Source organism: Cucurbita pepo, chromosome 15 (assembly GCF_057944985.1).
Source record: "Cucurbita pepo subsp. pepo isolate OVF chromosome 15, ASM5794498v1, whole genome shotgun sequence".
Lineage (NCBI taxonomy): Eukaryota > Viridiplantae > Streptophyta > Magnoliopsida > Cucurbitales > Cucurbitaceae > Cucurbita > Cucurbita pepo.
The window spans coordinates 11,826,309-11,842,552 of NC_141812.1; the positions used below are offsets into that span (position 1 = coordinate 11,826,309).

The 16,244-nt window shown below is 39.3% G+C and overlaps 4 protein-coding genes and 3 non-coding genes across 7 annotated transcripts; 3 read left to right on the top strand and 4 right to left on the bottom strand.

Moving 5' to 3' along the window:
* Positions 1-165: 165 nt before the first annotated feature.
* On the top strand, positions 166-5,139 carry LOC111811397 (uncharacterized). Its single transcript, XM_023698214.2, has 10 exons — positions 166-473; positions 1,045-1,198; positions 1,454-1,628; positions 2,284-2,399; positions 3,114-3,173; positions 3,654-3,801; positions 4,354-4,420; positions 4,569-4,640; positions 4,754-4,819; positions 4,892-5,139. Exons 1-10 carry the CDS (start codon positions 294-296, stop codon positions 5,021-5,023), a joined length of 1,170 nt encoding a protein of 389 aa, XP_023553982.2. The 5' UTR covers positions 166-293; the 3' UTR covers positions 5,024-5,139.
* A 120-nt stretch (positions 5,140-5,259) lies between these two features.
* LOC111776537 (small nucleolar RNA snoR77Y) lies at positions 5,260-5,346 on the bottom strand. Its single transcript, XR_002812271.1, has one exon. It is a non-coding gene; the product is annotated as a small nucleolar RNA snoR77Y (small nucleolar RNA).
* On the bottom strand, positions 5,320-6,914 carry LOC111811399 (small ubiquitin-related modifier 1). The gene is made up of 3 exons (XM_023698215.2): positions 6,773-6,914; positions 6,537-6,686; positions 5,320-6,462 (listed from the first exon to the last, which is right to left on the bottom strand). Exons 1-3 carry the CDS (start codon positions 6,866-6,868, stop codon positions 6,367-6,369), a joined length of 342 nt encoding a protein of 113 aa, XP_023553983.2. The 5' UTR covers positions 6,869-6,914; the 3' UTR covers positions 5,320-6,366.
* Positions 5,431-5,572, bottom strand: LOC111776538 (small nucleolar RNA snoR2/U65). The gene has a single exon (XR_002812272.2). It is a non-coding gene; the product is annotated as a small nucleolar RNA snoR2/U65 (small nucleolar RNA).
* LOC111776536 (small nucleolar RNA Z112) lies at positions 5,595-5,825 on the bottom strand. The gene has a single exon (XR_002812270.2). It is a non-coding gene; the product is annotated as a small nucleolar RNA Z112 (small nucleolar RNA).
* Positions 6,915-8,936: 2,022 nt separating the features above from the next.
* Positions 8,937-11,571, top strand: LOC111811396 (glucan endo-1,3-beta-glucosidase 13). Its single transcript, XM_023698212.2, has 3 exons — positions 8,937-9,097; positions 9,195-10,523; positions 11,264-11,571. The coding sequence occupies exons 1-3, from the start codon at positions 9,040-9,042 to the stop codon at positions 11,296-11,298; spliced, it is 1,422 nt and encodes a 473-aa protein (XP_023553980.2). The 5' UTR covers positions 8,937-9,039; the 3' UTR covers positions 11,299-11,571.
* A 2,002-nt stretch (positions 11,572-13,573) lies between these two features.
* Positions 13,574-16,051, top strand: LOC111811352 (clathrin coat assembly protein AP180). Its single transcript, XM_023698160.2, has one exon. It carries the CDS (start codon positions 13,612-13,614, stop codon positions 15,427-15,429), a length of 1,818 nt encoding a protein of 605 aa, XP_023553928.2. The 5' UTR covers positions 13,574-13,611; the 3' UTR covers positions 15,430-16,051.
* The last annotated feature ends 193 nt before the right edge of the window (positions 16,052-16,244 follow it).

A 16,244-nucleotide genomic window follows, 5' to 3' on the forward strand; every position in this document is an offset into this window, starting at 1 on the left:
AATTAAATCCATCAATTTAAGCCCAAATTCGGAAATAATAATAATTAACAAAACTAAATTTTTAAAAATTTAGAGGTGCTTTTGTAAATAGTAGCTTATTTAAGGGTGAAAATGTAATTACAGATACATTTTATTTCAATTATACTAAACAATAAGGAGTATTTTGCAATAATTAGAAGAGTAGAAAAATCGATGGTCTCCGTTCTTGTGGTGAGCTTAGCCGTCGTTCTCCACGTCCGAACTCTCTGCATCTGTAAAATTTCTTCATTTCTTCACCTCCGGAAATCGCAATAATGGCGTCCGATATGAACAATAACGAAGCAGATCATTTGGTGGAGCTTATCGTCCGGGATGAGTCTCCGTCAATCCCCGACGTGGTTTCGATCTTGGAGGAGGATGCTCCTCTGTTGACCCAAATTGAAAAGCCCAAGATCAACATCTTCACCATCTCTTATCCTCGAAGGAAACCTTTGGTATAACTCACTTTGCTCACTTATTTTTTCGTTGTTTTAATATTCTGTTCCTCTGTTGTTGCCGATTTTGGTTGCGGAGATGTGGAATCTCGATGTGTTTGCATTATGATTCTTCTATTTTTATCTTCTGCGTATACTGTATTGTTTTAGTTTATTTTCTTTGTTCCTTGGATCGCATATGATAGTACGTTAGAGATTTGGAGTAGTGCTGGGTTCTTCTGAATGCAAGGAGATTGGATTTAGGTATCAAAGTTTAGCTGTTATTTTCTATTATTAACTTCGGTGTATAGAGTTCTGAGCATGCTTAAATTTTCTCTAGTTGGATACATAATCGTTTAAAGGTTTCTAAGAACTCATGCACCCCGCTTGAGTGGTTGCTTGATATGTCTTGGAACAAGTCATTGTTAATTGAAGTTTTTGCTCTAAAAAGGCCCCTCAAGTCGATTTGGTTCCTTTTCCCCTCGCTCTTTTTTGTCATTTAATGGTTGTATTTATTGGCAGTAATGAAATAACTCAAGCTGTTTAAATTGATTAAACATTATGTCAATTATTGTTTCATATGCATATTCAGGATCAGGTGAAGAAAATCCATGATAGCGAGGTATCTTCATTAACCCAATCAATTATTTGGATTTGGGGTGGATCAAGATACTCGGGTTTACTCTGTGCTTCTCTATCCTCCATCTTCTACTTCACCATGGAAATTCTGATGGGTTTTTTTTCTGGTTGGTAAAAACTTTCTCCTGACTGAATTTTGAAATGTTTCTACATTACAATGAAACGTGGTGCTCAGTAAGAGAACTGTCATTTCCTGTTCCTATAGACTTTTGTTTGCGTGTAGATATTAGGCCTATTATTTTCTCTTTCTCGGCACACCTCTATCCTAACAAAGTTTCTTATCCCAACCAATTAATAAATGATCTGCTTTCCGGCTAAGTTTTAGTTGTTATTATTATTCAAATTTTCACTTGTATTGACAGCTCAACCTATACCAATTCTTGAAATGACTTTTACAAGATGCACAATTATTACATTACTATCGTATTCGTGGTTGAGGAGGAGCGAGCAACCAATATTTGGACTGACACATGTTAGGAAGCTTTTGATTTCTCGTGCCTTAGCAGGACTTCTCTCGATGATGAGTTTTATTTACAGGTATATGACGTTAGTCCTACATTTTTATTGCAAATAATGCTCAATTACAGTGTAGATATTTTTTAAAATGTTTTGAATAATAGAATTTGTTATCTTTGTATTTAAAGGAAACATGGGTATAGTGAAATTACTTTTATACTTTCTTAGGATGCGAGACATACTTGCTGTTGTGTGAATTGAAGTATTCTTTCCCTTAAGTTTCTGATTTAACGCCTTGATCATATGGTCTTGGTGTCTAGACAACCAAGTTGATCGTTTTCTTGCTATTGTTCCTTAAAAAATGGATTGCATGCAACCAACATGAGCATAGCTCAATGATGCTTAACATGTATTCCTTCCCTTGAGGTCGAAGGTTCAGAAAATGGATTGCATGCAGTCTCATTACATTATGTGAAATATTGCCCACAAGCAATACTCTCTGATCTAACATTACCTGACATCCCACAACTAATGGGGTTGTTTGGAATGTGGTTTAAATGAAATCTTCTCATATAATTACCATTACTATGCACCTTTCCAATCAAAATTTATTTGGTATTTTATCCATGAAATTTTTCTCCAGTTTCATCGGACAACCATCCAACATTGATTTTCTGCCTTCTGTTTTTTAGCTTTATCGAATATTAACAGCTCTTTGATTTGTTCTTCATTTCAGCATTCAAAGGTTGCCTTCGTCTCAGGCAGTTGTAATTAGCTTTACTACTCCCTTACTGGCTTCAGTTGTGGCAAGAATTATTCTGCAGGAGAAGTTAAAAATTTCTGACTTCGTCGGTATGGACTTGGACTTTCATTTTATACCCTCCAAAGAATGCAGCATGATGTGAAATGATGTTGCACATTATTTAGTGTTGATGTTTCACTATATTTGAATATTCCATTGAAGCAACCGATGAGATTGAAATTGAAACCCCAATTTGGTTCTTTCTGCCTACATGAGTTTGATTATCTTAAAATTTATATCTTTATTGATTTATCTTCTATTAGGTTCTAAATTTACAGTATGATGTGCAAAGCCCTCTTGCATTTAATAAAATTCATCATTAACGTATAACATGATAATGACCCTAAGGTGTACCTTGATTGTAAAGGCTTAGGATGTTTGAAAATGCCTTTTTGAGTTGTGAGTTTAATCCTTAAATCTAAAAACTTTAAAACTCAAGAAATCCTTGTTATCCGTTGGAACTAGACTTGGAGTAGACAAATACTGCGAAGCATAAGTGGCGGGTAGGCGGTGAGCATAAATATTCAACAGCTCAATTATAAATAAAAATATTAACATATTAGTCTCTCTTTCTCTCTACACACCCATGTTTGTCTGAACGTTTATGATTGGATCTTTGTTGTTTTCGTTTCATATTATTTTCATATATTATCGACGCTAGCTAATCTATTTGGTTTCTACTTTTCAGTTTAGTATTTAAAAACTCTTGTATGCATTTTGTGAAGGCAAGAAGTGAGTACTTTCTGATTACCCTCCCATTTCAGGTCTTGCTTGCAGTTTTTTTGGTGTTCTACTAATTTTCCAAGATCTATTTACTAGTCCAGGTACCGAAGTGAGTTAACTTACCCTCGATTTTTTTTTTTTCATGTTGGTTATATGCTATATAGTTTTTTCCTTTCTAGAAGGCTATTAGAGGTTCTGTGCTCACACACCAATAGGATCACCTCCCCACCCCCCCCCCCCCCCCCCCCCCAAAAAAAAAAAAAAAAAAAAAAATTGTTTGTAATGCTGTTAGAAGTTCAAGCATGTCTGTTCAAGAAACTAGTGGCTAATGCCATTAATTATGTTCTTATATGTCCTTCATATTGAATCTTCATTTGTTTCATGTTGTTTGAAAACATGCAATCTCGTGCAGCTATTACTTATCTTTGCTCTTATTTTGATTTTTCCATCTGAAATCTCTTCCACAAGGCAGGTAAATATTCATCAAAACTTGCAGTTGCATTGTGCTTGTTGAGCCATGTTGTAAAGGAACGAATTCTTGTTTCTCTTACTCCACAATTGTTGCATTACCTTATTTGAAGGGTTAACTAATGCTGGGAAGGGAAGCATAACACCGCCCCTGCGAAGTCACCATGCATATGCAGTATTAATTGGTTTTGTTGGATCTATAGCTGGTGGAATTAGTCACTGCCTTATTAGAGCCAGTGCAAAAGCATCTGATCAACCAGTGTAAGTTTATTTACTTTCCTTCTGTATAGGTAATATAGAAAGAAAGAAAAAAAAAAGGCTCAGTATACATGCAATTTTTCTTCCTTCTAAAGTCATTTTTACTTTACAAACTTGGGGATCCTTCTAATAGGAATCACCCAACCAAGCAGGTTTTGGGTGGTGAAGGCTTGCCATGCCTGGGTTTGGCTGGGCATACTCACGTGCTTGACAGTGACTGTTAAGCCCTCACCGTTTTCTAAACCTTAGTTTACTAAACCCACACCTAAAATACAGGCTTATGATACCAAAAATACATCCCAAAAGGCTCCTAAATGTTTTTCATATCTCACAAGATTCCATAAGATGATAGCACAGAAACTATGGTAGAGACAGACGGCCTAGTACAGAAGAACATGAAAACAAAACAGCGCCTGTAAATTTAACTTAGGCGTAGCAATGGAGGCTATGTTGCTTGGGGGTTTTCAGTGGTGAATACTTCCTAGTGTGGATCATGTCTAGGTTGACAGAAAATGTGTCGATTATTGTGAGTACTCATTTCTGATGTCCTTGCAGTGCTACAGTTTTCTCTTTCGGCATGCTGGCTTGTCCTGTCACTGCAATGTGTGCAATGTTCTTTGAGGTGAGCCGTAGCTCAAAAATACTTCATAATCAAATCCTCTTACATTCAGAGAGCTTTATACCTTTCTTTCCTTGTACCGTGGCTATTCTTCCTTGACTGGAATGCAGATACATGGTGTATTGAACCGTGGATCATTTTTTTAATGCAGGATCTGGTAATGCCAAGTCTATATTCAATTTTCATGATGCTAGTGCTTGGTCTGCTTGCCTTCTTGGCCGAGGTAATATTGAATCCATTAGGGCTATAACATCATGAACAGTCAAAGCCAATGAATTGGCCGACATTTTATGCACAATTTAATTGAGCTGTCTATGGATGAATGTCCAACTGAAGGTCTGTTGGGCTCGGGGACTTCAACTTGAGAAAACCAGCAAAGTAGCCAACCTTCGGTATATGGAGGTAACTTCACCAGCTTCCTATGTTTATGTATTTACTCAAAGTTTATCTAAATTGAGGAACCCTATATTCCAGGCTTCACTGGTGCAATTGTGGCATATTGGAGTATTAGGAGTGGCTCCGTTTGGTCCAATAGTTGGAGTTCTAATTATTTTGATCTCTACGTGTTGGACTTTATATGTTGGTCCCGATAGAGAAACTGAGTAATATGTACTCGGCAAAGAACGAATGTCTTCACTTTTTTTTGTAGTGTGTTATTGATTACCTTCCATTGTTAACATTTTTCATTTTATCATTTATAAAAGTGTATTATTGATCTCTAAGGATATTGTTACTTAGAAATTGTTCAATAAATGATGTTAAGATTGCATCCCAAGTGGAAATCCACACAAGAAAAATGAAACCCATAACACAAAACTACAAATGCAAATGATATTAAGATTTCAAAGCCTCAGATAGCCAGTCTATTTGACATCAATGAAAACTCAGCCGGTAATTCCAACTAAAACAGAACAAATCCTCATTGGCTTTTCAGTTCATGAAATTAAATTTGAGACAAAAACTGGGAATAGGACGATAAGATGAATTTGAATGTTGAAATAAATGGAATAGAAGAATGTAATCACACAAAACGGCTCTGTAAATCCATAGAAAAAGATGAACAGATTCCTATCAAGATGTAAAAGATTTGTTTTAGGTTCAATCATAGCATCGACGGTCACCGCCATTGAGCTACCGACGACGTGGCATCGAACCGCAGAACAAAAAACAAACACAAAATCCTCAGAGACCCGTTTCAAATCAACCACACAGGAGAATCACATAACCGGCTGCAAATTCCCGACCAGTAATAACCCCGAAGAAACCAGATCGCTCCGGTAAAGAGACGAATCGGAGACGGAGATCACTGGCGGATGGGAACCTCAGCCGAGTTCCATGGCTTCTCGCTGCGATTTGGAGTGTCATACGGCACTTCCTATCAATTTTGGGAGAGCTTCCTCATTGGATTCAAACACTAAACCCTAAACCCTAAACCAACCAATCCTATTGCGAAACTCGAATCGAAAGAAATCTAATGCCGCTGAAATTAAAGGAATCATAATTAGGGAAGCATTCAACTTCAGAAAGATGAAGATGACGACGGAGATTAGTCGGTATTTATGGAGGCGAGAGAGGCCGAGAGTTTAGGGGCCCTGAATTTGTAGCCCTAATTTCTGACGTTGATCTCAATATGGGCCGGGCTTTTTCAATAAGGGCCGGGCCTTTTCAATTTGGGCCCTCAGGATCTCAATAGCTTATAACTAAAAAAATTAAAATAATAATTTTTAAAATCGAATGAAGTAAAGTAAGAGATAACTGAAAATTAAATATATCATAAAATGGAATTAAATCCTTAATATTTACACACAAAACAGCTTGCACGTGCGAGGAAGGTCACTCAATGAGCAAGGTAAAACCAAATCCAAAACGTCGTCGTTTCCGAACATGTTTGGTGGGTTCATGTTTTCACCACAACACAAAAACCAGTTCGCCGGATCGGTGGCCATTTTTCAGAGATATGAAAAGACCCACTTTACTCTTCCGCCGCCGCCGCCGCCGCCGCGGTGTTTCATAGCATCAATTTCATCTCCATCCTCCATTCCCAGCTGACAATCGAATCGAATCAAAAAAACAAAACCAAACCAAACCCCAAAAATAGAAGAGGTTCGAAAAAAACAACCTCATCGGCTGTTCGGTTTCCGACAATGGCATGGCCGTCCAACAGAAACGCAATGGTTCTCAGCTCCAACGCTTGTCGTTTACAGTACGCTTTCATAAGTTTACTGAGTTGCGTCCTCTTACAAATCCTGAAATACACTTCACTCCCATCCTACCAATCAAATAACACTTCACTTTCATTTCGAGGGTTTTAAGGATTCGTCCAAAAAACACTCAAATCGGAGATCGAAACAGAACCTGCCCGTTGACCTTCACATTGACATACTTCGATCCGGGTTCTGCTTCGGGTTTCCGGGTCGGTGCTTCCCGATTTTCATCCATCGTTGTCGACATTTTCGAAACTGAAATTTCTCGTTCTCGGGAAAAACTTTGTTCTATTCAGTGGTTGCATTGCAGGAAGAAGACCCAGACTTTACACGTGTCGTAAAATCATTGGTTTAATTTCTGGCGTCTTGGGTTTCTAACTTCATTGACTGCTTTTGTGTTTTGGGCCTGCCAATCATTTGGGCCTTTGGGCCCAACATTTTTCGATCAACCAAATCTCGGCCTGTTTAGATTAAAGTAATTTTAATTTTGTACTTAAAAAAATAACCATATTTCTTAATTATTGAAAAAATAGTAAAACATAATATTTTAATATTAAATAAAATTTATTAATATATCTAAAATGACCAAATATTTTTTAATTAATATATTTTTGAAATATATAATCATATTATTGATAATGACATATATGAATATTAATAATGGTGACCTATGAATGACACTCTTTATTTATGTGTAGCCTTATTTTAGGCTAACAATTTATTGGACCTTTGACCGTAAATATTTATTTATTTATTACTCAATATAATTTAATATTATTCATTCAAAATTTAAATTCTAAAAAAAAGTTATGGAATTAAAGTAAATATGACCGGAAATAGTTTTAAATTTTTCCAATAATAATTATAGGTGTCTTTAAAATAAATGCATCATAAATACAATAAAGTATTATTAAAAAAAATAAATTTTTACTTTATTTTAGAATTTAATATCGAAAAAAAAAGTAATAAACTTATTATTACCGTAATGATTCGCTGGTTTACATTTCCAATTCACTCCGGTGGACCATGTCTGATGTCAGCGACAATGCCACGTGGAAGGCATGGACGTCGACGTTACATCGAAAACGATGTGGTCGCGATGCACTGTATTAAAAATGACAAAATTTTTTTAGCAGAACCAGGAAAACGGTCGAGTTTTGTGGGCCCATTGTTGTCCAAACGGTTCTGGCGTGGATCATGATCTTGACCGTTCATTTTATGATTATCAGGCGTGTGGAGTATCGACGGTTCAGATCCAAGGTCAAGGTTTTGAACATTATTTTACTTTCTTCCTAGCCTACAATACAAATTAAATTGCCTAAATTGTAAAACTTACCTTTGTAGTTTGTTTTACAAAAGTATAAACAAACAATGTTGAGATGATCTGAAATCGAAATTCGGACCCGAGTGTCACCACGCTGTTTTAGGTCATCGCTATATTCGTTTAAGGTCTCGATTATTGTCCAATATTAAGTACTTTTTGTAATGTAGCCTTACAAACGTGTAATATTGGAGTTAATATTAGGATTTGGTCAACTTTTTTATATGTTCTATTTCGGTAAAATTCGGAGAAATCGAACACCTAACCTCTTGAACGATTGGCAATAGGGCTCGAGACTGGCTAATAATTAGGATTTGGAGTAAATAGTCGTGTTTTTTTTTTTCAATATAAATTGAACATCTAACCTCTTGATCGATTGACAGTAAGGCTCGAGATTGACTAATAATTAGGGTTAGGAGTAAAGAGTAGTATTTTTTCAACAGAAATCATTGAGCATCTAATCTCTTAATTGATTGACAGAACGACTCGAAATTCACTAATAATTAGGGTTAGGAGTAAAGAGTAGTATTTTTGCGACAGGAATCGAACATCTAACATCTTGATCAATTAACATTAGGGCTCGAGATTGACCAACAATTAGGGTTAGAAGTAAAGAGTAGTATTTTTTCAACGGGAATCGAATACTAACATTTTGATCGATTGACAGTAGGTCTCAAGATTGGCTAACACAATTAGGGTTAGGAATAAATAGTAGTATTTTTTCAACGAAAATCAAACATCTAACCTCTTGATCAATTGACAGTAGGGCTCGAGATAGGCTAACAATTTTCAATAAAAATCGAACATCTAACCTCTTAACCGATTGACAGTAGGACGCGAGATCGACTAATAATTAAGGTTAGGAGTAAAGAGGGTTGCTTTTTCAACGGTAAAAAAGAGGGCTAAAAATGGTAGATTTTAAGATAGCCAGGAAGATTAGCTGGAAACAAAGGAGCCTGAGTTTTGAGCCCTGCCCATGTTGGGCCCATCACTGAGCTTTCACAGTGATAAAAGACGCACCCATCTCTCGCTCTCGGCCACTCACTCAGCCACTCAGCCACTCTGCTCCTAAGCATCCACAATTTTAGTGCTTTGTAATGGAGCGGCTAACTCTCTCCTTCTTCATCTTCCTCCTCTTCCTCTACCCATTTGCAGGTAACTCTAACCCAAACCCAGACCATTTGACTTTTTCTGTAACAAATTGTTGGTTTTGTTTTGGTCTTCACTGTGTCCTGTTTTTTTGTTGTTGCAGAGAGTGGTTCGATCGGAGTCAACTACGGCAGAATCGCCAACAACCTCCCCTCCGCCGTCAAAGTCGTTAAGCTTCTCAAATCCCATGGCCTTCAAAGGGTCAAAGTTTACGACACCGATCCGGCGGTTCTCAGAGCCCTCTCCGTCTCCGGCATTAAAGTCACCGTCGATTTGCCTAACGAACTCCTCTTCGCCGCCGCCAAACGCCTATCCTTTGCCAACACTTGGGTCGAAAAGAATGTGGCGGCTTATTACCCTTCCACTGAAATCGAAGCCATTGCCGTCGGGAACGAAGTCTTCGTCGACCCGCATAATACGACGTCGTTTCTTGTTCCGGCGATGAAGAATATTCACCAAGCCCTCGTCAAACACAACCTCCATTCCGCCATTAAAGTCTCTTCCCCTATAGCCTTAAGCGCCTTGCAAAACTCTTACCCTTCCTCAGCCGGTTCATTCCGACCGGAGCTAGTCGAACCGGTTTTCCGGCCAATGTTGGAGTTTCTCCGGCAAACTGGCTCTTATTTAATGGTTAACGCTTACCCATTTTTCGCTTATGAGTCCAACTCCGACGTGATTTCTCTAGACTACGCTCTTTTCCGGGAGAATCCCGGCGTGGTGGATTCCGGCAGTGGTTACCGGTATTTCAACCTATTCGACGCCCAAATCGACGCCGTTTTTGCCGCAATGTCGGCTCTTAAATACGACGACATTAAAATGGTGGTTACGGAAACTGGGTGGCCGTCGAAAGGCGACGAGAACGAGATCGGCGCTAGTGTTGCAAACGCCGCGGCATACAACGGGAATCTGATCCGTCGGATTTTGAGCGGCGGTGGAACTCCGTTGAGGCCGAAAGCAGATCTGACCGTCTATTTATTTGCCCTTTTCAACGAGAACAAAAAGAACGGTCCCACATCGGAAAGAAACTACGGTTTATTTTACCCTAACGAAGAGAGAGTTTACGACATCCCGTTTACTACCGAAGAGTTGAAAGATTACCACGACAAACCGTCCCCGGCGCCCGCAACCGGCGGAGACGGGCAGACAGGATCAGGCAGCGGCGATGGCGGTGTATCAAAGAGTCAAACCGGGAACACGTGGTGCGTTGCTAGTGGTGAAGCGGGGAAAGAGAAGCTGCAGGCAGGTCTAGATTATGCTTGTGGCGAGGGAGGAGCAGATTGCCGTCCAATCCAACCCAGTGCCACGTGTTACAATCCTAACACTCTCCAGGCACACGCTTCATATGCTTTTAATAGTTATTACCAGAAGAACGCCCGCAAGATTGGCACGTGTTACTTTGGCGGGGCGGCTTACGTCGTCACTCAACCACCTAGTAAGTACTCTATAACTCCACTCATTATTATTAATTCACCTTTTTTTTCCTTCAAATGCGCACGTTAGAGAATCCGACCCGGTCCGTATTTCCATGCTAAAATACGCTGCACGGTCCACGAGGTTGAATAATGAGCTGCACGCCAGCTCAGTAAGAAGTCAAATTTCACACACTAACTAATAAACAAAAGAACCCAATTTTGCTGACGTGGCACTTTTATTTTTTTTAAAAAAAATATTTTGAAAATCCTATTTTATGTGGTTAAAGTTAGATATATATATATATAATACCCTTTGTAGTAAATATTTTCATTACCCTTTTTAAAGTTTTTATTTTTAAGTAATGTTTCTTTCAACTCATCCATGTATGATTTTACAATCTATCATCTTGAGTGCTAGCGTACTCGTTAACACACCGCTTGGTGTCTAGCTATGATATCATATATATATATATATATATATATATATATATATTTTAATGTGTGGGATTGAAGAAAAAGGCATGAATTTGAAGTTTTTTTGATTAATTTTGAATGAAAAAGAGAGAAAAAGATGGGATCTTTATAATGGGTGTGGCTCTTTATCTCTTTTTACTCAATGAGAAGACAAAAACTGAAGAGAATTTGAGCTTTTGGGTTCTTTTTTTCTTTGCTTATTCTCATTCCTTTGAGCATCAAGTTTCTGAAAAAGGGCTGTCTTTTTTGTGTTCTTCTTTTCCTTTTTGGTCGCCTTTTTCTGCAGAGTTTGGTAGCTGCGAGTTCCCAACTGGGTATTGAAGAATCTCATTAATGGTAGCAGTCGAACTGGAACGGATCATACAAACAAAAAAAAAAAAAAAAAGGTTAACCTTTTAAGTTTGTTCTTAGAATATGAAACAGAATTCTTTTGTAATCCAATTGCTTTGGATAATGGCGGTTGGATTTTAAGGTTGTTTAATGTTGTTGTAAGAGTTCCTTGTCTGTAATTATAACATGTTCTGTTCTTCCTTGTTACTGTTAGACTTCATCTGGTTCTTTTTTAAATATAATCTAATTATATTGTTTCAAGCATATGTTTAAATTTAATCATGAGATTTGCAAGTGGGTTGTGACATTTTTTGTGTAAATCATGTCTCCATATTCAATATATTAAAGAATCTATGGCATGTTTTGTAGTATACATAATATAATATTTTCATTTGAAAGGACAATGGTCTTTTAGAATTTGATTACTTTAGTGGTATTTGCATAAATTATTGTGCCCATGTGCTTGTGGGGCCATCCATCACGTTTCTTACGTCGTCGTTCAACTTAGATCAAGTTTGAAGATAATACGGAACCGTCTAAGTTTACTGTTAGCAGATATTGTTCTCTTTAGGTTTTTTCTTTCGGGCTTCCCCCTCAAGGTGTTTTAGGAGAGGTTTACGTTCTTATAAAGAATTATGTAGGACCTCACAATTCTCCACTCTCCCTTTGGGATTCAGTGTCCTCGTTGTTACTCGTTCCCCTCTCTAATCGATGTGAGATCTTACATGATAATTGATGTTTGAAGCTATTTTTCTTTACACGAAAGAGAATAGCTATAGGAAAAGTTAAGGAATATTGTGAACGAATTACGATTGAGGTGATGTGAAAATGAGTAGAGTTGCAAACATAACCCCAAAATTATGGGCATATGATTTGGGATATTGAAGCAAATATGAATGGGTCACATGAAGCTATCACTTAAAAGAGGAATATAACCAAAAAAGGTGTGTGAGTTTCAGTGATGGTAGCAAGAAATTTCTGTCCTACTGGTCCACCAATATTCCCATCTTTTCTTTGTAAAGTTATTGCATTTTTTTTTGTATTCACGAGTGTTTGGACTTATTAATACGTATCTCGACTATTTACAAGGGACATATGCTTGATTGTACTACTTTTAGTCGTCAAGAAAACTCGTAGGATACTAAATTTGATATTGACATCAACCATCCCTTCTGTAGAACACTAGACAAAATCGAGGTGGTTCTAATAGTTTGCATCTATATATCTCAAGATCTCACATCGGTTGGAGAAGGGAACGAAACATTTCTTATAAGGGTGTGAAAACTTCTCTCTAGTAGATACGTTTTGGAATTGTGAGATTCACGACGATACGTAACGTACTAAAGCAGACAATATCTACTAAGGACGTTGGACCCTCAAGGAAGGGTGGGTTGTGAGATCCCACATCAGTTGTGTGAAAGCCTTTTACTAATACACGTATTTTAAAATTGTGAGACTGATGACGATATAGATAAATGTAATGATACCATGGGCGGGGCGGGTCTGAAAAGGGTATTGAAATGAGTGAAAGTTCTGAGAAATGGGTGGAAAAGGAATTGGAAAAGATGAAGATTAAGGGAATGAAGATGGTGAAAAGGTGTGGCTCTCAGCGGTGTGGGTCTCCCACAAACAGAGGGTCAGTGTAATAATTTAGGAAGCACTAAGATTCTTGTTGTCTCCTCCATTCATCACCATGTGATAATGCTTTACTATTATTATCCTTTCAAAATTTTAAACATTTATTTTATTAATATATTTAGACACACTCACGTCGCCTATGTCAAACGAGCATAGGGTGGATCAGCTAGACAGTTGGACTGTGTGCTTAGTGTCATGGTCATGCTCGTCTAGGACGTGTTACACTAAATCCCTTTTCGACGAAATCATGTTTAGGCCTGATAGACTTGATTACATCAAGATGTACTATAAGGGGACTAAATATTGTAATTTCGGTTGCCTACATGTTTTCAAGGTAATTAACTTCTGAGCATACACGAGACATGTCAAGATAGTCACCGTTAATAATAAACTTAATGAAGATAAGCACACCTATTTTTGGGCCAAAGGGTGAATGGCAGCCACCAGTTCATTCCAATCTGATAACAACGCTCTTTCCCTTTCATTTCTACCAATGGAACTGGGTCAACCATTCCATTTTCGAACTTTCCTCACCTCCACAAACCTACCTCTTTATTTCTCGAGCTATTATTCAATGAAGTCATCACAATTTTTCATTCAGTACAAACATTCAACGATACAAAACTATCAGCAAGTTGTGACGATTCCCTCGAAAACGACCCAACCATGCCAAGCAAACTACGGAAGGCACTCTACGCCGTGAAAGACCAAACCAGCATAAGCCTCGCCAAAGTTTCCTCCTCCACCGGCGGTCCCAATGCTATCTCCCTCGAAGTCGCCATCCTCAAAGCCACCACTCACGACGACGTCCCCCTCGAGCAACGCTACGTGGCGGAAATCCTCCAATTAATCTCCGCCAACAAATCCCACGCCGCCGTCTGCGCCCATTCAATCGCTAAACGCATCAACAAAACCCGCCATTGGATCGTGGCATTGAAATCCCTTAACCTCGTGCTCAAAATCTTCCAAGATGGTGACCCTTATTTCCCGCGCGAAGTTCTTCACGCTATGAAACGTGGCGCCAAAATTCTCAACCTCTCAAATTTCCGAGACGATTCCAATTCAAGCCCTTGGGATTACACTGCCTTTGTTCGAACTTTTGCTCTGTATCTTGACGAGCGCTTGGATTGTTTCTTAACTGGGAAGCTTCAAAAGCGATTCACTGAACGGAAAACAGAGAGTTTCCATGGAAATACCCGACGGATCAACGAGCCGATTCGGGATATGAAACCGGCGATGTTAATTGATCGGATTTATTACTGGCAGAAGTTGTTGGACAGAGCAATCGCCACCAGACCTACTGGACCGGCGAAGGGGAATCGATTGGTTCTGAATTCCCTTCACGCCGTCGTGCAAGAGAGCTTCGATTTATACAGGGATATCTCCGATGGGCTTGCGCTTCTTTTGGATAGCTTTTTCCATTTGCAGTATCAGTCATGTGTTAATGCGTTTCAAGCTTGTGTCAAAGCAGCGAAGCAATTTGAGGAATTGGGTTCTTTTTATGATTTGTGTAAGAGCATTGGGGTTGGAAGAACTTCGGAGTATCCGAGTGTTCAACAGCCCTCCGATGAGTTGATTGAGACATTGCAGGAGTTCTTGAAAGATCAAGCTTCTTTCCCATGTCATGACAGCCGGTCGCCACCGGCGCCGGTGATTCTTTCCGGAACAATTTCGACGATGAAACTCACCGACGATCTCGAACAATCTGAATCGTCGGATAAGAATTCTGAGAGGGAGTTGGATTTTAACTCGTTTGGGGAAATGATGAGCGCTACTGGAAGCTGGACTAGCCCTGCGAATTCCGTCGAGCAAGACGGTGAAGGGTATTCCGATTATCAATCGGAGAAGCAATCCCGGTTGGGAGATTTTGCTAATGAATCAAATCTGTCTCCGAATTTCGCTTTCTTTGATGACGACGAAACGCCCTTTCAAGAAGAATCCGAATTTGGGGCTACTCCAGGTTTGAGATGTGGGGACTGGGAGCTCGTTCTGGCGGAGTCGGCGACGGACACGGCGGAAGAATGGCCGGATTTCTTCGCTCCTTCCATCGGCGACGACCCGTTTGAGAAACCCTTTACTTCGCCGCAGCACCAGTACAACAACCCGTTCCTTCAAGATTCAAATGAATCGTTCGCAGTTCCGCCGACGTTCAAAGCAGAGACGGAAATCGCTCCGACATTTCGCGCCGAGAACGTTAAGGAAGCTGTGGTCGTAGCCCCAACTTTCAGAGTGGAAACGGCAACATTTTCTTCACAGAATCAAAATGGTTCGATGTTCGATGATTGGGGCCCAATCCCAAATGGGTCTGGGTCTGGGTTTGAGTTTGATTTGGGGGCTGAAAATGATCCGTTTGCAGAGGCGTGGGATAGCAATTTGAATGGAAATGAACCAAGTTTGAACGTGATGGATCAAGAAAGTTTGTTGCAACAGCAGAAATTGTGGAAAGAGCAGCAAAACAAGATCATAGCTAAGCATTCGGAATGATTTGGAGAAGAAAAATGGGAATTTGGGATGTAAATTTAACACAACAGCTTATTGGCTTGTAAATAGCTTCGCAGAGTTCATTCAATTCATAAAAAAAATCATTACTTTTATCTCTAAAAAAAAAAACCGTCTAAGCTCTCACTTGCAGATATGAATACTTCATTACTCTCTCTCGACGTGAGATCTCATCATTCACTACTTTGGATCATAGCATTCTCGCTGTCACATTCTCTCCAATCTATGTGAGATCTCACAATCCCCCACCCCCTTCGGGGCCAGCATCTTCGCTGGCACAACGCCCGATGTTCACTCCCCTTTAGGGCTCAGTGTCTTCACTGGCCCACCGCCCTTTGTTTGACTCTAATACCATTAGTACAACACAATTTTAAACCGCTTTTACTACTGAGCCTCACAATTTTAAACCGCGTTTACTAGGGAAAGATTTCAACACCATTCTAAGGAATGTTTCGTTCTCCTCTCCAACCAACGTGGGATCTCACAATTCACGTCTCCACCATTCCGGTACCTCCCAAAGCAAAGTTAACTTTGCTTTAGGACAGTCAAGCTCACCCTTTCCTACATCTCTTCTCCCTCCGGACCAGAAATCACATGGATCTAGGCCCATAATTGCGAACCTCCCTCACACATGGGATGATGCCCATCTCCTCTCCTGAGTGAACCCCAAGCTTTCACAGCCCTACAAGATTTATCCTTCAAAGCAATAAAGAAGGATCCCTTAGCTATAAATAATTGGTGGGGTTGGCATTGGTTTCACAGTAAGAGAAGAAACCACAAGGTCCCACCCTTCTTCCTTC